This window comes from Cuculus canorus, chromosome 20 (assembly GCF_017976375.1).
Source record: "Cuculus canorus isolate bCucCan1 chromosome 20, bCucCan1.pri, whole genome shotgun sequence".
Classification (NCBI taxonomy): domain Eukaryota; kingdom Metazoa; phylum Chordata; class Aves; order Cuculiformes; family Cuculidae; genus Cuculus; species Cuculus canorus.
In genome coordinates this window covers 524584-545775 of record NC_071420.1, presented here as the reverse complement: position 1 = coordinate 545775, position 21192 = coordinate 524584, and the positions used below count along the sequence as shown (strand labels likewise).

The 21192-nt window shown below is 39.1% G+C and overlaps 1 protein-coding gene across 1 annotated transcript in view; it reads right to left on the bottom strand.

The window, feature by feature from the left end:
* Window positions 1-6053: 6053 nt before the first annotated feature.
* Window positions 6054-21192, bottom strand: part of LYRM9 (LYR motif containing 9) — a 43297-nt gene continuing 28158 nt past the window's right edge. The window contains 4 exon segments of the mRNA XM_054085341.1: window positions 6054-6967; window positions 8169-8261; window positions 8968-9108; window positions 11116-11202. Coding sequence (XP_053941316.1) covers window positions 6950-6967; window positions 8169-8261; window positions 8968-9093 — 237 coding nt within the window. The 5' untranslated portion in view covers window positions 9094-9108; window positions 11116-11202 and the 3' untranslated portion in view covers window positions 6054-6949.

Sequence of the window (21192 nt, the reverse complement as noted above, 5' to 3'; positions counted from 1 at the left end):
GTGCCTCCAGCACGTACACCCATTGCCTGTGTCTACCACCATGATATAATATTTTCCAGACTAACTTCCTTTTGACATCTGTTTTGAAACACACCATTTTCCTTGTTCCTTGTTTCATGCTATTTGATACAGTGGACTTTCTGTGGATGAAACAACTGCTGAGAAAATGAAAGTAAGACTGAGAAAATCCCAGCTCCTGTGGGATGTTACCTAATAGAGAACATGAGTCAACCTAAACAGTTGCAAGAGTTTATTGCCAATTTTCTATCTTTTAAAATCCATTCTGTAGAATGGCAGGAAACATTAACCAGAACACCACCATTTTTAAACATCTTTCAAGCAGGAAACTGAAGACTGTGCAAAAATACAAGCTGTAATAATAAAAAGACATAAAAAGTGCACTGTTTTTTAAACATGTGAGGCTGAACCCCAGCAGAAGGGGGACACAGGTAATAAGGGAGTTCAATCTCATGTTGTGGGACAGCAGCTAAAAGAAAATATTTCATATGCGGTAACGATGCAGCCAAACAAAGCTGTCTCAGAAGTTACTGATTAAAAAAAAAAAAAAGCAAGTTAATCCTCTTCAAAATGGATTAATGTAGAATATGAAGGCAGGTTCTTCAGCGGGGAAATGCAACCAGATTGACAGCTACAGAATAGGGCAGTCAGCTTCTTAGGCCTCTCAGTTCATAGGTAAGGACAACAAACGGCAGCTCCAGAACTGTTGTCTTCATAATCTACTACCTTACTTAAGCACGCAGGATGACTTTCTTAGGTGTGCACTGTCAAGGACCTCTCCAACCAACGACAAACACTGTTAAGCTCTTAGCTGCAAGTGCCTGCTTCTGAACTTTTAAAAATTATGTTAAATATCAAATACAACTATGAGGAAAACTGGAAATGTTCTTCAAAGAATAACTTTTTTTTTAAAAAAGTTAGTGTGTCTACCCTGACTAATCACTAGCTGAAAGGAGTAGCTGATGACTAGGGCATACTTCAGTTAGCACTATTTCATAAAATTCGTCTTGACAGAAGTATAAGATAAATTAATCAAATAATACAAAAGTTGAAAGATGCACCAGCTGGCTCGTGCTCAAGAAGAAATACACTGTCCCTGAATGGCAGGAGAGACTGCAGGAAAGCAACTGACCGGGTAGGCAGCGCAGCACTGGACCAAGCCATTTTCATGAGTTACTGACTTGCTTTAGAACACAGTTCTTCACAGAGAGATTACTTGCACGTTTCAAGTAAACATATGCTATTCTGGATGACACCGAGGGACACTACACAGTGGAGCATAACGCCCTAAAGACTACTTCTTACTGTTTAAGGTCAAGGACTCTCATAATGAATTAATATTATGATACTGAATGCCTAAGACACTCAGCTACTGGGCTGCCTCTTCATTTTGCATCTTACCAGAGTTTTACATGAAGGTGCAATTTGTTATGCCAAGTTAAAAGCTATCCACAAGAAATAAGTGAATATTATTTGTATCACTCAGAAACAGTGTGTGTGCTTGTTTTTATAGTATCGCAGTAAAGATCACTTCCTTATGGCACTTGAAAATGAGCCAAACACCATGGGAAAGACGCTTTTGTTTAGCATCAAATTCTTAAGCTCACATGTCTCTGCAAAAAGCAATGCCTGTGACATAACAGACCAATTGAAGAAGAGTTTACAAAGTGCTGAGGTTAAAGAATTATTTAAACAATATTCAATTATTGACAAATGATGCTAAGCAAAGTCTGGCTTGGCATGGAGGCATTCTATTCTGTACCCACAGCACTCAAATGACTTTCAGTGGAAAGAGTGAATTGACATCACTAACACCTCTGACAGAAGAATGTAAGCAGAAATATATGCATCTCTAACCATATGAAGTGCAAAATACTACCCTGTATTTAAAATAAACCACATATTTTCCATACCAACACCTGGCATGAACAAATTGAAAGAAAAAAGGGAAGATTTTTGCTACACAAAAAGCTTTTACGTGAGGCTCCAGAGGCTGTTAATAACAAAAGGAGACTCTGTGAGCTTAAGAGTAAGAAGCTGTACCTTAAACCAGGCTACAGCTGGTACCAGGGCAGTGGTTCTGCCCCTGTTCTCTGCACTGGTGAGGCCATACCTTGAATCCTGTGTTCAGTTTTGGGCCATTCACTACAAGAAAGACATTGAGGTCCTAGAGCATGTCCAGAGAAGGGCAACACAGCTGGTGAAGGGGCTGGAGAACAAGTCTTAATGAGGAGCAGCTGAGGGAACTGAGGTTGTTTAGCGTGGAGGAAAGGAGGCTGAGGGGAGACCTTATTACTCACTACAGCTACCTGAAAGGAGGCTATAGTGAGGTGGGTGTTGGTCTCTTTGCCCAGGTGATAGGAAGAGAGGGAATGGCCTCAAGTTGCACCAGGGGTGGTTCAGATTGGACAGTAGGAAAAATTTCTTCGCTGAAAGGGTTATCAGGCACTAGAACAACCTGTCCAGGTAGGTGATTGAGTCACCATCCCTGGAGGTGGTTAAAAGACAGGTAGATGAAGTAGTCAGGGACATGACTTAGCAGTCAACAGGTATGGTTGGACTTGACAATCTCAAAGGTCTTTTCCAATCTAGTGATTCTATGATTCTACAAAAACGCATCAACCAACCCACCAGTAAACAGTCATTGTTCCAGTCTTTCTAGGCATGTCACTTCCATATTTGTAATGTAAAGATTATCTCCATACAATTTCAGCTTTATTTTCCTAATGTTACATACACAGAAAAAGAAAGTATGGGACCAAACTGGCTTCTGTCCTTGGACTGAATGTTAAGTCTAACCTGATACTATTCACCCAGAACTTTTTTCTCATTTTCCTTAGCTAAAATGGGATCTAAGTCTGTTTCTCCATACTTTAAGAATTAAAAGCATGATCCCAACCTGTCACAGACAGAAGTCTCCCAACTGCCTTCTCCTTGTTCTAATGTTTGTTTTACATAACAAGCCTCCTGTGAAACCCTCTCTCTAGGCTAACTGACAGAGTTGTCTGTACACAACCTTTGAACACTTTATTCCACCCAACTTCTCTAATTGTAGAGGAGTACTTAAGAGAAGTTATTGACCCCAGGTCTTACAGTAACCAGCCACAAAACTATTGTTTCCAGAATGTAGTTGCTACACTTCTGTAAACACAATGAAAACTCTCAGGTTAATGAGTGGTCAGGTGATAATATTCCACACTGGAAGCGATGCTGGTAACTAAATGCTTACTATAGGAGTGCTTATCAGTGGGGCCAACACAAACTGGTGCTTTGAAGACTACCTTCTGATGGGCCCTTACCCATTACTTACCAGAACTGGCGTGATATACAAGTATACAAACAGGTTCCTCATTTTGGTAAAAAGAGACTAAACCCTATGAATAGAATAGGCTTGGCTCTTTTTACTGACATCTTCCTTTGTTGCATCAACAGATTAATAAGCAACATGAGGTTTCTTGCTAAACTTTGCAATAGTAACTACAGTATCCAACAAGGTCTCCTCTATTACTTAATTTGCACACAAAATCTTCATCTTCAGAGATTCTGAATAACCTAATATGAAAACACAGATGCACCAATCTATTAGGTGTTGGCGTTTTCTTTGCAGCTGTCAGACAACCATAGAGAAGACCAACCAACGATGTGTTCCCCTGGCAGCAGTGAGAATAAAGTTATGTCTATGACCATGTAAGTCTTTCTTGCAGTGGGCCCTGTTAGAACAACTGCAGTTACTCATTAGCACAGTGGCATTAAAACCAAGTGAAGACATTGGTGGAACAGTGAACAGTTCTTCATCCTCAGCAAGGCTGGCAGAGACTTACTCAAACAAAGGTGACCCTGGATACTAATGAAAAGAACTCAGTTTACCATATAAACTCTCAGGTCAAACAGTTTAGTGAGTGGTAAATTAGGGCAACTGCAGGATTAAATGACTTCTGAGTAGAAGTTCTTCAGAAAATAATTTTGGTTAAAAGTACTGAAGCTCTGCCCAAGTCCTTTCTCAGACTTCAGGTCCTTGTCTACGTATAGGCTAGTACAACAACAAGTCTCCAATTATTCTGCCAGAGGACAGAATTTGTACAATGTCTTGAAAACATAAAAGCCTCAGCTATGTAGGCGGAATGACTTTTCAGCCTGCTCAATAAAGAAAGATGTCTGCATTAGACATTGGGCTTACTTTCACTACTACAAGGAAGTAAATAGTCATTTGCATCGTGACTCTCCACCGCCAAGAAAATTCATGCCATAACAGAGTAAATGTTACTACCTTCATGTTAGACTTCCATTCTGTTAAAATGTTTGTTTTGAAAACCAGATTGTATTTGTATATCTTATCATGCCCTACAACTGAATCACTACCGTAAAAATAGTTACAGTGTCTCCTGCCTCAACCATGCTCCCGCTCTGCACCCTACTATGAACTGCATGTTCTACCAGTTTCCAAAGACTAAAATTCACAGATCCTGGTCCCACCATATCAGCTACACCTATCATACCTTCGATCTGACGTTTCTGTGTCTCAGCTGGCACCTCAGACATTTGGAGCTGCAGACATGCCACAGATGCATCTTCCAGCTCCTTGATGATTTCTCTCTGGAACTACCCATAAATTAAATAACAGGCATATAAGAATGATTTAGACGCATGCAATTATCTTTAGTAATTGAACAAAATACTACATCTCGTATTACTTCAAGTAAGACCATTAAGGCAACAGAGGGCTGTTGAGCACACTACACTATAAATTCAGGAAATGAGCGTGTTTCCATATGCCGTTAATCCTACGGAGTCTTATTGTTTTCACTGTTCCACTGATACAAAGCTCAGTGCACCTCCATCCTACAGACTAACTAGTGTACAGCATGGGTCATATTTGCTGTTCTTGATTGGAACTAGCCCATTCAGATATGTTCTATCAAATCTACTTCAGTTTTTTTTATTACAGCATTCAGTTTCATACTGGATATTCATCGTTAACTGCCAAAGGATGGAGATTTCTGTTCTCTACCTTGCATCAAATTATTTTGCAAGTTTAAACCACAATGGCTGCACTTTCAAAGACATGTATTTAAGTAGAAAGTGCTCACACGAAGAAATACTTAGACCTACTTTGTTGAGAAACTACTACCTTCATGCTTTGTTAGCTGAAATTAATCAGAAGGATGTGGCCCCAGCATAATACCTGAGTATCTTCTGATACACCTACCAGAAAAGGATTTGAGGAAGAGAAAGAAGTGGGGTAGAGAGATGAGAGACAATAGAATTAAGGAATATGTAGGACAAGAACAAAAGCTGAGGGTGTATAAGGTGATGTGAAATATGTAGGACTGAAGAGAGAAACAACAGTGGCAGCAACAGAGGAAAGAACATCAGAGGGCCCAAATTCTTGGAAGGAAGGTTTAGGGTTAGCAGAGAAACAAAATTTTCTGATACCATACTTTACAGTATAAACATCCACTTCATGGTTCCATTTCTTTTATAGCACTTGTCAAATTCTTCTCAACTACTGTAAGCTAGGATTTTCATTTTGTTTCTTTCATGGTTGAGTGAAAGAAAAAAATGTGGAGCCTAAGAGAGATCTGCCTTAGCACTCGAGTTCTATTTTGACAGGTGAGGAAGCCTAACAATTTGGAAACAGTAAAAACAAGCCCAAGCTCAAATCCTCAGGACTTTGGACATGCATCGCAGCAAGCACTGCCACCTGGAGACAGAAAGTTCCAAGTACAGCTAAAAGCAAAGGTCATTTTTCAAAAGGAAACTCTTTTACCCCTAAATTAATTTCATGTACGATAGCTAGTATCTCTATTTATTTTTCTCTGATGAAAATCTATTCTGGCAGCAGAAAGACTTTCTTTTTAAAAAGGACATGGACTCCCATTTTTAAAGGACATTTATTATATGTTGCAAGAAGTTGAAGGCCTTTATATCTGTACAATATTGCACATTTCAGTGATTATAACATCAGTGCACAAAACCTGTGCGAATGCTGTCAATTTTCATAATAGTTTAGAGATTATGGCGAGAAGCACCTAGATGTAAATAAGAAAAGACAACCATTAGTTCAAGTGCAAACCTACAGAGTAGGATGAAGACATGCCCTAGTACAGGAAGGCAAGTGGAAAATACTGTGGTACAAGTTTCAGATGAGGTTAAAGTTCCTGCAGGTATGTTCTCTGCATGTAGCCTACACTTTTGTGCCTGCTACTGGTTTAAAGCCAGCTCTATGCTCTGGTCACATCTCTGCTTCACTCTGAAAACATATCTATGGTCCTGACAGCGGATGATCTGATGTTAACAGACCAACTACCCTAACTGGGAACGTCATACAAACCCAAACTTAAATCCATTGTTAGTCATACAGAATCACCTTGCCAACAAACAGCTTGCACAGTAGATGTATCAAACACTGCTATGCTAGGGTGGATCTAAGCCTAACAGTATGATCTAGTCCACAATCAAGTGAAGAGAAACTTGCTCTGATCCTCAGTGAGCTTTTCTCAGGTTTGCGGGCTCCCAGCATAGACCTCTGTGCTCAGATACTACTTCCTTCAGATGAGATGCTGTAATTCATCAGATAGGAACAACACACAGGGCACTATTTATTATTTATTAATGACTTGTACTCCACTATATTTTCATTCTCGGTAAGTTTTCCTGAGAAGTTCTCTGTTACTCAAATCTTAGACAAGCCTGGGCTTCTTTCAACTAAAATTTGTGATTATACTTTGAACGCAGTTTGTGTCCAATATACAGACTGTAATAACTTTGGAAATATTAATTTAGCTTCATGACATTCCAATGAGATATAAATTATTGTATTTGTATTATTTAAGAGAAAACTGCAGGCAATAACTATAACACAGCACTGGGTTTGACTGCAAGTCCTTTAAGGATGTTTACCAGCAACATTCTTGTGTTCATCATTCCTCTTCTACTTCTGTTTTCTATACTAAAAAAAAAACAAAAAGGAAAGAAACAATTATTTGCAGGAAATAACACATAACTAAAATTAATAGTTCATATGGAGAAGGATTTACAACCCTCTTCATGATCTACATAAAATTATCTGTTTCCTTTAAGTTAGATTGAAGTTTGATAGGCTGCCTCTCTACAACATAAAATAACGCTTCTTGACAGGCACTGTGAGTCCGACCCTCCTCTCACACAGTTCAATTACCTGTTTTACAATGAGGCAGACTACAATATCCGTAGCAGAATCAGAATGAGGCTTTTCATAATTGTAGGGAGAGTAAAATCAGATTCAGGCACAGACAGTTATTTACTAGGCTGTAACTGCTGAGATTTGGCTTCTGCTATAATTTGATAATCTACGACTAATCTGTGGTTGCTCCTGTAACAATTCTCTTTTGGATTTCATGGGCTGGCAGACAGAAGGACTTAACAGTCACTTAGTAAATTAAATCAGATATTTAAAGCAAGCTGAACTTTTGACTTGTTTCATTGTAGTCTAAGAAATCCATGTTAACATATAATGCTCCCCAAATATTTAAATCTAAAGAAATTCACGTGACTCTCATCTGTCTAACAGTAAACAATCTTCATTCTTTTATTTACGAAACCAGTCTGAATGGTACCTGTCAGTGCCGTGATAGCACAGAGGCATATCCACTAGGTGATAACTACACTACATGTAAACCAATTATCACAATTGTGCCACTATGTTTTCTAGCGCTGGTCTGCACAGCCAAAGGCAAGATCCAAGGGAAAAAAATCCTTCTGAGAGTTTATGTAAACTGACTAAGAGAGGACAGATTCTTGTTAGGAAACCAGCCGACGTGTTATCAACAAGTCATGGCTTGCAAAATATTGTACATTTTTATCTATAACAGAGTTACAATAGCCACCACTGCTGAATTTTAACATAACCCTTCATGGAAGCAAAGATTTACACAGAGATGAATTTAAAGCATCATTAGTTCTAAAAAATACACTTTAGTTTATACCAAAGAAGAATTTTTAAACAACAACTACACCAGTCACAAATCCCTATCGGCCAGGTATTTCCTTTTACCCAGACACTTCCACATCCAGGATAAAGGAACAGGTTGTTGTTCCTAACTTGCTTTCTGATGTTTTCTTCTTTGATCTGATCCACGAAAGCAAAACTTAAGACAACCTGATGCACTTACTTTGTTCATGACCCAGTCAGCATCTTCAATGGCTCTCTTAATAATCTGTTGGATTCGCTCAGGATCATCTTCATCTGCATGAACTTTGAAACTCTACAACATTCAGAGTGTTACACTGACTACCCAACCTCATGCAAGAGCTGTCAAACAAGGATCACTTCTAAATACCAAAGGAAATATTTGATGCAAACAAGCTGTTGATCTCAGAAGGTAAAGGCACACATTCTAGCACTTGGCTGTGCTATTTCCATAACAACTCTTTGTTGTATGTGTTTATACTAAGTATTTTACTGCATTCATGCACTGTTAGCAAAAACCACCAGAGAACTTCAATTCAGGACAACTAAAACTGTCTGGTATGCTAAAATTAAAAAGACACAGGACAACAGGTATGATCAAAGGCATGAAATTACCTCCATGTGAACAAGTTAACAAGATTTACCTGGCTGGGGGATGGGGGCAGGCTATATATATATATATCAAAAAAGACTGACAAGGAAACAGTAAGTGACCATAAAACACGTGTTTAGTTTACTAAGAAATGATTGTTCACACTCTTGACTAACACAAGAATTAGAGATGAAAGCCAAGGGAAACAGAAGCTTTTGAATTCAAAGCAAACACAAAGAAATGCTCCTTCCCATATTCCCTGTGGAATCCTCCAAATCCCCAAACATTTCAAGCTTGCCAAAGAATAATTTTTAAGTGCTGGGAGTTAGAAGGAATTGGTCCAAACTGTAGGAAAAAAAATGATAAGACTCAGACCACTGAACTCCACCGACAGAAAGCTGTTTCTCACCTGCCTGATAGCATGTCGGTAATGCTGACGAATATTCTCTTTGGGAAGTTGCTTACAGCATCAGAGCAGGTAACGATACAACTGCAAGGAGTTCTGAACTAATTCAGCATTTGGTAACGGCGCCATTACTGAGCTTTTTAGCTGTTGAAAATAAAAAAACACCAAATTGATACATAATAAATTCTATTAAAAACATATAATGTAAAATAACTTTACAACAATGAAGACAGGGCCACCTGTTAGCTTCAAATCTGCTTTCATTAAAGCATCTTCTAGAGTCTGTTACAAAAATTACTGAAGCTTAAGAATTACTGTCCAGAGATGTTCTACCTACAGACATCTACCTAGCTTTATATATTTTTAAATCTTCTATTACCGTGCCCTGAGGGTCTCCAAGTGACCGAAATAGACACTGGAACACTGCTCAGACCACAGACAGCTTTCATCAACTAGAAATGAGCCACAGACATTAACTGACCAGTTTCACACAAGATATCTCTGGCTCCAATCAAGGTTCTTTTCTCCTTCCTTCAGGGGCAGTTGTACATATTCTCCAATTCTGAAATTCAAGCTCCAATACAGTTAGTTTGTTGTTTAGAACTCAAGTAGCTACATGTTAAGTTGGGCAATTCACATACAAGAATACCTGAAGCCATCTGATCACTTTGCTGTGCTCCATAGTCCTGACCTGGCATGGGGAGCAAGGCTAACAGGGTCAGTAGATCACGAAGGCCTTCCACATCTTACACAAAGGGTCCACAGGGAAACAACTGCCTTGAAGGAAAAAACTTGAGATGTGCCACTTCCCTGGCCAAGCGCAAAGACTGGGCATTCATCATTACTATACAGTTAAACTATTGCCACACTTGGAACACAGGGCACTTCTGTTCTTAAAATAGTCTACTCTCCTGCAAGTAGAGGGTCAATATACTAAAGCAGCCAAATAATCCAGGAAATGTGGATATTTGAAAATAAGGGATGAACATTATAAAAACACCAGCTTCAATTGCTTTTGCCATTATCATAATTTTTGCATTCTTCATACTGAAGAGGGTTGTTTTTTTTCATCTTTCATGTAATATATACAAGTGTATAATAATAAAAATAAGAAAAAATGGACCCATTCGATAACCCTGAGTGCAGACAGAGTTGAGATTTGGACACTATATCCCAAATTAAGCTTTCCCAAAATAAAGTTAAAAAATATCTCTGAAACATCAAAATTCCCCTATTTAATTAAATGTATCTATGGACAGTAAAACTTGCTACAGTAATAAGTTCTACTTCTTAAAATGATAAATCCACACACATGTTAAAGAGACAAAGAGCATCGTTTACATTAAGTGATAGGGCACTAAGCACTGCCTGTGACTTACCAACACAAGTGTAGTGCTACAAGGGACCAGAACACAAAGACCATCTGTGCATCTAGATTTAAGCAAACCCCTCACTCCACTACACAGCAAATTAAAATACATTCTGTGTCTACGCTCAACCCTGAATTCAGTGCAAGTTAGGACTGGGCATAGGATTCAACTTGGTACTTGCACAGAACCTATGGGAATATTTTTTTTTTATCCATTACAGAAATGCGGTCGGATTCAGATTGATCCAAATCCAAATTTAAAGGCATACACAGTTTTTTGGGGTGGGTCTAGATCCTTAGCTAGTAAGAACTGGTATGGTCCCTCTGACCCTAAGAACCTGACTCTGTATTTCACAAATTCCCATTAAATACAGTGAAGCTTCCCAATTCAATACAGATCCCAAAACGTGCTTTGGGACTAGAGCCAATTTGTTGAGTTGTTTCTAGGCTTTGCTGTGTACACTCATCATATGTCATTGTGCTCTAGTTAAATCTAAGTGGTTTAATAGAGTTCCTGCCACAAAAGCAAAGATCTCTCATGTGTTGGGAATTTATAGAATGGCTTGGTTAAGCATAAAGATACTAAGCTATGGGAGAGAGCAAGAACCAGAGTCATGTAAACATGGAAGGATTAAATAGATCAATAGAATTGAAAATGTTGGTTTACTATAGGTAATTAGGAATTTTCCAGTGCAGTAGTTTTTCATAGGAAAATGATGAGCTGTTGAATCCAGATCACGTGACAAATACACATACACTGGTGAATTTAAAAAATTCTTCACCTTCCCACAAACACCAGACTTCCTAATAGATTTGAAGAGCAAAGTTTTCAGCAGGTCTAGTTACTGAACGTACACTGTATGAGGCTCCTACGGGAAAAGAGAAAGAGAAGATCATGAGTTCTGACAGATTCATAGCTGCAAAAATGCTACAGATTTTGTGACGTGGTAAGCTTCACAAGGAAGTTCAGCATCAAAGATCTGTATTTTTTTAAGCATGTAACTTCACACGGTTTGCAGTATCATTTCCAGCCGCACTGGAAATCTACCACAGCACACGGAAAACTCAATGGCTGCTTTGGTTAAATGGCTGCACAATGGGAAATAATCTTATGATCTGACCCAGTACCAACTTGTAAGACACTAGGGCACTGTATAAGTAAAACACAACAGGGAATAGATCTTGAAAATAGGTAAGACTAAACTCTGCACTTGTACACACCACAACACTGGAGAATTTGCATAGTTAATATTGTAATTTGCCCTTACTTTGTACAAAGAGGACAATGAAGCATAGTAAGAATCTGCACTATTGCCTTTTGTTCTAAAAACATCCCATAAATGTTACCATATTTATCTGCCAAGAAAAAAACCTCGACCTGACAAAAACTGGCTATAATCCCAACTAATAATGTAAATCTCCTTCTGATAACTTAAATATCAGGCATAGCACAATAAACGAACTATCTAAACCAAGAACTGTTGAGTCAGAAATAAAATAATCCGCTAATTGTGCTTTTCTGGAATGGATGACTGTATAATGTCCTAATCAGAAGGCTGAAATCACATTTGCATTTAGATAAAGCCCTGTTTAAAAAGAGGCAAGTAGAAAAGGAGACACTGAGATTATTGTGGCATTTCTCTGCATTGCATAATCATTTACATTCCTGATAATGATACTCAGAGAGCGAAGCAAGGCTGACCAAAGCCAATTAATCTTGCACTCTGCATTAGCAAGCCTGTCAATTGACCCAGTGTACGGCTGAACCCAAGATAACACTGATATGACACTATGTCACTGCTCTCAGACGCTTTGTTGGGTTTTTTTTTTGCTATTGTGACTGTCTTTCAAGCAAATCCCTATGGTTCAACAGTTAGAACCTCAACCCCTCTAGACTAGTTAAATGGCCACCCAAGCTGTGCTTCAGAGACTCGAAGTGCTAATTAACAGCCTGCAAAAGTTACCTGAGCTGGTGCTGTTTACAGGTTGGCCTTCCCTTCCCTCTTATTCCCCCCAGTACATAGGCTGGAAATGGGTTTTCTTATTACTTCAAAGCATTACATCTCTAGCAGTCTTACTCGGGAATTTATGATTCCCTATCCCAGTCAAACCTTATGATCTTTAAAGTACTGATTTTACAGTAACCTAGTAAAGCACCACAGTAACATTACGTCCATTTTTTACTACAAGGAACCAAGACCAGCCTGGATTTTATGCAATTAACTGGTACGAAGGTAGCCTGGAACACTGCTTTGCTAGCTCACTGCTGTCAGGTGAGACACACTCCCTGCCACAGGGCAAAGATCCACAGGCACTGAATACCAACCAACCACCATGCAGTACTCAGCAGAATGGAGCCAGGTTCCCTACCACCACCACCACCCACCCCGACTGCCTCAGCATTCTGAGCACTGAACAGTCTTTCATGACAAACTTATCTTTACAATCAGATTGTCCGCTGGGAAATGCATTGCCATTGACCACTGCCATCCCACACAAAGCCAAGCACACAAAACAGAAGATGGAGGGAAAAGAAACTAGAAATGGAGAGAGACACTGATGCTATTTTCTGCTGCTGGCTCTGTGTTACTGGAGGTGCCCGTGGGATCCTAAAGCTGGTACCAGAGTTTGCAGCTGGCTCTGGGCTCTTGCTCCAGATTGACTGTTATGCGAGTTGATCACATTGCACATTCGAGAATAAATTCCCCAATTAAAAACCCCCAAGCCCCATAGCATCTCCCCGAGTCTTAGTTGTCTGTGTTTGGATTCAATCAAGAACATCACAGAGAAGTACAGAGTGGATTTTGCATATTAGGATCAAGCAAACAAACACCATCAAAAAAAAAAATTAATCAAAGAAAAAGAAATGTAAAGCATCTATTGAGCAGCATTCATTTAGTTATAATTAGTAAGATCCTTCAGAATATTCCCAGCAGTATAAGCACTTATAAAACAGCAGAGAAATGGACAGGGCTTTTTTTCAAACCTGCGTGTGATTTTAGTTATCTTGGAAACTCAGTGTTAACTCTGAACACTTTATTCATTTTCCTAAGGTGCCAAAGTTATTTGCCTTCCTTGAAAACATAAATCTAATTGTCTGATAACAGACTCTCTGAGCAATGAGAAATCACTAGTGAAATTAGTATTAAAAATTTATAGCCAAGTTCTGTAACCTGACTCATCATCCCTCCACTGGACCTGTTTTTATTAGTATGACTACAGATTCCAAAAGTGGTATTTCTGCAAAAGGAGATGGTAACATTTTCTGCAAAGGGAAGTAATAATCAAACTGCCAAAATAAGAATGAAACTGGAAGCCGCTCAAAACCTCTTTAAACACAAATCATCTTGGTTCGTGTTTTGACATCAATCCAGAAAGACACCCAAGTGGACTGCTGCTACTGAGGATTCTTACTCTTTTGTCTTAGTATTTGTCTGTATCCATCCTCCCTCCCAGGTTTCACAGGTTTCCAGATAGAAAATATTGGAAAGGCCTATGATTCTGGACTCCAACTTCTTACATATACTTACAACCCATTGCAGCAGAGTGGCAGACCTCACCAGTTTCAGTGAACTAACCGCCTTCTCTGGTTATCACACTGTAACGCATTTCTTTTATTCCCCAGTAGGTCACAGGAGAGTGACTAGTACACTGTGTCCAAGGCCAGCTCTACAAGTTCTGCTGCCCTAGGCAAACCAACAAACATCCGACCCTACCAAGCCACATTCACAGAGCTACTGGATGTTTTGCAGCCCTGGGCAGTGGCCCGCCCTGTAGATACACCCCTTCTTGTGTACGGGTGAGCACGTACAATGCTGAAGTCCCTTTCTAATAAGCACATCACTCCAGCATGCTGGGCTTTTATTGAGATCTGATGTCTTGATGTGATCACTTCTGAAGAGCTGCAGTCTGTAATTGTTGTGGATTTTGTCCTTTCTAAATATGATCTGTAAAGTCCTATTGCACAAATGACAATAGCTTTGTCCCGTTCACTTCACTTTCCATCCTTATCTGCATTATGCTCTGCTTGATGTGTGAGGCAAAGCAGCAGTCAAATGACAGTGTGACAGCAGCCCATTCTGGAGGCACCGTCCTACAGGGTAAAGTCAGCTTTGCATAATATTAATAGAGCACACAGGAGATCAAGAAATGGCCAAATGATAGATCTGAAAGACCGGTTGATTGATGAAGGATCACCAAGGGATCACCATCGGCTGGACACCCTTCATGCTGTTCTACAGCAGTATTATGCCTAATGCTATTCAACACTATCAGCTTCCTCTCAGCAAATATAAACAATATAACTGGAAAACCTTGAGGATGACAAAGATTGCTAGAGCTGTACACAATGACAACAGGGCAATCAGGAAAATTGTGGTAAACTTCTAGATTAGCTGGGTCTGAGGATGTGCTTTAATACTCCTGAACATTATGCAAGCAACTCTGAGCGGAGGTTATACCTACACAATATGGAACCATACCCTAGAAGGAACAGTTCTGAAAAAAGAACTAGATAATCATATTGAACAACCAACTGAACATCAGTTCCCAGTGATCCCTAAATGCATACACAAGGAAAACCATGAATAAAGGGAAAAAAGTAACCTTACCTCTGGAAGTAGAATAGAGCTTCATTTCATCATGTACACCCATATTTAAATAATTAAAAAAAAAAAAAAAAAAAAGAGATATGGGCTGCTACCACAGCTATTCATCCAGCCCTCAATCTACAACTGAACGTCTGTTGTAAAGGATGAAAAGGAATAAACTTCACACAGTTGAACTGTCCTGACAATCAACTGCAGCCCAGCACCTGCAAGGCACAGACTTGTTAGTCTAACATGAGTTGCCTGAGTTAATGCAGACTTCCCTGGGTCATGTTTTAATAGTACATTACAGAGTCAAACCATAACAACCTAGTTGTCCTTCTGGACTCAAACCTGAAAATGTAACAAGGTGCTGAACAAAGCTGAACACAGCTGGTATCCTGGCATCGGTAGCACATCAGAAGTGTATTTTCAGGGTTCAAGAAGTTTTCCTACCAATCAAATGTAGATTATACTTCATACGTGCACTCACTTTATGATCCTTTTACTGCTGGTGTGGTGTAAGGCAACTTAGGCAACAGCAAATCAGACCGATAATGTCTTTTTGTTAGGTCTCAGTCAAGGCTTTACCATACAGGAAGGTAAAGAAAAACTGAATATACATGTGATCAACAGGATTATAAAAATGAACAAAATACCTGGGTTTGGGCCTTAAAAAGACTTCAAATTCTTGTCACAACAAAGACCACTTAAACAAATTAACCAAAACTACAGAGCAAATGGCTTATCTTACACTCTCATTTGGCATCACAAAGCAGAGACATGTAATGCATCAAATATGGCAAACAAAACATGGAGACTTTTGCAATCGAACACCAGTGATGAAACATGCTGCCCACCACTGAGGTCAAATTACTGTGTTCTGGATAATTAATAAGCATGCTCAGACTAATTAGAGTAATATTCTTCAGAGCATGTTCACTAAATGCCAAGTTCAGGCAGCAACAGAGGGATAGGAATCTCCCTGGTTTAGATGCAATTCAAACTTCTCTACTTATTTTCTCCTGACAACGACTTCTCAGCTTAAAGGAAATTCTGAAAGGCACAGTCTCAAAGGAACTTTATCTTCCCAGCTGTAAACTGCTCAGTTCAACTGCTGTCAACATGAATTTTGCTCTCAGTGGCCAAATCTGTAAATATTTACCTTTGAGATCACACCTGAATATGAATCGAATTGTATCTTGGTGCAATGAGCTTTAAAAGAAACGGCTTGTTCATTCCTTGTAAATATTGTACTTTGAAATGTTCCAGTGCTTAATTCCACTTCAGTCATCATGATTCTCCCTACTGCTTCATGACAGCTATTAGATACTAACTTTTTGACTGGGCTTATATCACCTTCTATGCTATCTGAATCCTCAGTTTAAGAGCTTCCCATTGGGCACAACATAAGATACCACAAATTTTATTAAAGGATGAATAACAAGTTAGCTGCATAAAGTATGAAAGTTCTTTTGAAGGATGCCAACATGCTAGTTTTGATTAATGAAAACATTAATTCTATGAACGATTGGTCACAACCATGGGAAGAAGCACCTTACACAGATCCTCAAGAATCCTAAGTTTTACATAAAGTTTTGTCATGGTTCCTAACTCAATTCAGAGAGTATTGAAACCAGTTAAAGTTCATTTTACCTTTATGCTTTAAGATTGGCTCATTTTGTTCATGTAATCCAACTTTTTTTATAAAAAGGCAAGAGGGTAAAAGTACATAATTCAAACAAGCAGCTACCACTTAGTGCAGCAAGGGCTCTATTCAAGAAAGTAAAAGCACAAAAGTTCAGTAGAAGGACAAAATCATGGGAAGGTAAAGAGTCATGATTTAAAAAAGGAAAAGAAGTCACTGTGACCCTCACTACTGACTAACGGAATAATAAGAACTTTTTTTTTTTAAATCAAGAAAGCCTAACATATACCTCTTAACATTCCTTTAGTACAAACATCACATTCCACTATAATAGAGCTCTCCAGTACAACCTCTCATTTTACTGATCCCCGCAGCACATCATTCCAGTCCTAACTATACACACATAATCCCTAGACTAGTGACGAGGGTACTTGTGCAATACCCTTGTATCTACAGTTCGCCCTGTAATCTTCCTTCCCAATTTACATTATCCTTTACAGCAGCATCAAGAACAATTTGCTGTCTCATTATTTCAAATCCACGCCTACTGAAATTTAGCATCTTCTAATCCTTTTCCCTCAATCCAAGTAATAACTTGAGCCAAAACCTTCTCTGACATAAACTCTGTCTGTGGTGGAATATACCATCGGGCCCACCACATCTTCAGCAAAATACACGCATGTTCATGGAGGAATGTTTCTAAGCAGCAGTGTTACAGAACATTTATGTCTAGGAGTCTTTAGCCTCTTAAGGGGGATTTTAACTTGTACAGTCCACTAATCAGGGATTGTTACCACACCAACAGCTAATCATGTGGGCAGATGCACACCATATCTTAGGAACATGTCTGAGGTCTTAAAGCCATATCAAGTTTTCTCAAAAGTTTTACTGTCCCTCTCCATGGCCTAGCATAGCTTGAAAAGAACGTTTCATAACAAAACCAAAGGAAAAGTCTGGCTGGCAACAAGTTTATTGCAAAGAAAGAGCTCCCATTCCAGCAACTGTTTTTTGAGAAAGGACCCTTATCCCTGAAAAACCTCTGTTGGCAGCAATGGGATGCCACAAGAGAGAGCTCCTCACATGGCTAACTGCAGTATGAGACTTGCCCATTATCCATGCTTTGGAGGGCATAAGAGCACTCCTCGTTCATTCAGGGACCATTCTCCTCTACATATTATAGCTTTCTAAAATAATAGTATCTTGCAAGATATTCTTTTGATATGAACAAAAAAATGTTGAAGGAACTCCATATAGGAAAGCAGTACCTGGCTCCAGTAAGAGCTACTTAACAATTAATTCCAGTGCTTCACCATCCGACCCACTTAAAACAGGGAAGCAATTACAGCCACAGCTGACAGTGATGGCAGATGTTACCTAGTGTAATGTACTTAAATTGCAGGCCTACATATTGCTTGAGCACGGGACTAAATGTGTTGTTGTCTACATTAGCTCAGTCCTTGTTGTTTCTCTCCTGTTCTGATAGGCCTCCAAAAGGAAAACACTGTATGCCGGAAGAGGACAGTTTTGTAAATTCTACATAGGCTTTGGAAGTCTATCGATAGATCAGACCCCTAGCAACATCCACAGGCCAGCACAGCTCCACTGACATTAACAACCTGCAGTCACATACAGCACAGGATGACCTCCCAGGCGTGTAATTCTCCCTGTGGTGCTAACAGGGAGCTGCACACTCAGCACATCCTCTGAGGAAGAAGGCTCTGTGTCATCTGTTTTCATGGCAAGTCAAGGACATGATTTCCATGAGAAAAGAAAGCATATGTTGAGAGTTTCCATATTAGTGACACAACTTCTCTCCTTCTTCCTGGATTTAAATTACATTGGTGAAGGCAGCAAGATGAAAAAAGCAAATACTCTCAAAAATATTCTTACAAATTTGAGAACTGCAGAGGTTACCCACAATTTGGTTTTGGAAGTACTGAGCTTGCTTTTAATTGACTGAAAACAACACATCAACTCTACTGAGTAACTAATTTATAGTTCTGGCTGGGATGAAGTTAGGAGAAGAAAATAAAAATTATATTTTATTGTCTATAGAGTTAAGTCCAAGCCAGAACTCTTGATCTGTACAGCTCAGAGCTCTTGTTATAACAGATTAAAACAAACATGCTGCACTTCGCAGAAAGTGTGAGTTGGCTTTCAATTTCAGCCCTTGGTGCTAAAGGTAAAAGCTTGCTTGTACTCTTGGCAAAGGCAGAATTCTTGGCATACTAGTGCAGAGAGCCACCACAATGCATTGAGACACCAGTGAGTCCAATATCCCACTGCACTATGCTTAGACCATGGAAGCAGAGCAGAAAGACAAACCTAGCCTCTTGCACCTCTAATAAGGAAAATGTCTAAGAAAAGAAACTGTGCTCCAGAAAATTAAGTGGCTTGTGCAAAGTCACACAATGAGTCAATAGCAGAGCTGGGAATAGAAACTCTTCTGATTCTCAAACTACCACTTCCTACAAGGAATCATGCTATTCATTATGTCCTACATAGTGAATCACAATAGCATCCCTAATTCAAAGCACTACCCTTAACTACGTCTTAATTCTTTTTGAGGTATGGCAGCTAACCCAGGTTCAATACCCTCTATACATCTGAATTTATTAATTATTATTCTGTCTGGTTTAGACTGAATGGCTCTATAGTGATTAAAATATTTCCTTTTTTCTAATGTACTTGGAAGTTGATAAAGAGTGTCACAGTATTTTTTTCCCTTTACAGCAGACAGCACATTTATCAACACCCATCTGCGTGAATGAATGTGGCAGGATAATTCTTCTGACTGGCAAAAGCACTTGATGGAAATGGAGCTGCCTTAGGTTTCATCTGTGATTCAGATTTGTTTACATTTTGTGAAACCTTCAGGAAAAGGGGGATAAAAGCTTTGCTTCAGTTGAAGTCATGTTGTTAACCTCCAGTGCTGATAATTAACTCAATTATGCTGAATTAATTTGATGTAATTATTAGTGATGGTGCAAAGGCCCAGAGAAAGTTTGAGAGACAGGAGGAAAAGAAGTCTTAACAATACAAAATACAAAATACAATACAATACAAAATACCCCATAAAGAGCTTTTTTTTTTTTTGTCATAATGAGTCAAAGACACAAAGTGAGTTCATTACAGTCATCTGGCTTCACTCAACCCTCCAAATTACCCCAATACCCAGACAAATAGCTGTGAAATCCAGCAAGTGAACTAGAATTAAAACATGCCCTGAAGAATTTGACACAGGACTCAGCACAAGTGTCTTTCCCTGTCCTATTATCTAAACAACACAGATTTAATAATGTATTTCAGAGCCACAATGCTTTTGCAAAACTGAAGACATTACTTAAGAACACTTTCTTGTTGTAGTGTTGTCAGTTGGGTGTTTGATGAACAATCTAGAAAAAGCTTATGGAGTCCTTTCTCTTGATCTGCAGTTTTTATCTAGTATTTTCAGACTTATTCAGTTCAAAACAAACCACAACTATAAACCAAATATCTATCTTTCTCCTTTCTCATTTAATATGTCCATGGTTTGCTTTGTCAAGGTATGACAGAAATGCATTCTCTGCCATGAAAATATACATATATAACTGAAACATTCTTTTTCTCATGTACTAGAAAAGTAACTGGAGGGAGGAAAAAACCCCAACAAATGTGATTGTCTTAAGTCTCGGGAACTGGATTAAACTGAAAATTAAAATTAAGAATTTCTAAGCAAGTTAACAGTTTAAGTATCCCCAAACCCTCTACAGCACTCTCACCTGCTCCCTCCACTCCTCCTGGAGGCTTGCCTAGGCTCTGTCACACCTCCACTTATAGTCTAGTCAGATGCCACAGGCATGGATGCATTTACCAAATAAAAACCTTAAACAGACAGAACACCAACTATCACAGCCACATCAACGACACAAGCCTCTTACTCCTCCAGCCAGCAGCTGCTGGTAGCACACCTCTCCTCCCATTTGTGGACCTGTGCCCCTCCAGCGCAGACCACCACACACTGCAGTTGTGGATAAGGCCTGAGGTGAATCTTGCACTGCCTTGTTCCCATCAAGCTTCATTGTGTACATGGATTTAGCACGGCGGGTTGTTATTTTTCTATTGTAAACGATATAAAATTTCAAGTTTAAACATAGCGATACTGTAATCTAATATTTTAGAATCCTGGAGGACTCGTAATATCCAGCTGTGAAGAGCTGGGTGCCTTTGCCTTGCATTTACAATGCTGTAAATACACAATCTTCTTAAACCTCTTCTGCATTATCATCATCCTTGGTGACAAGAATAAAAATATTACCTCTGTCGTCACCAATTAGTTCTGAGGAGAGAATCCAAGTGCTTAATTTGATAAGTAGGTGCTGCTAGCACGCCTACAAATCATATCCGCATTGAGAGTTCTGATGATTCTCAAACACAGCTGATCTTTTAGAACTCTGTTTAATTGCCAGCAGGCTCTGATCAGACTCATCATTTCAAAGCAAGTTGTATTACATGCATAATTTATGCATTTGGTTTCAATAGATCATTTTCTGCCCAGTTCTGAGAGGGCAAAAATTATTTTCTATGGGGAAGCTGTTAATGCTTTCTGAAGAACCCAACTAACTTTCATCAAGAATGTTTTCTTA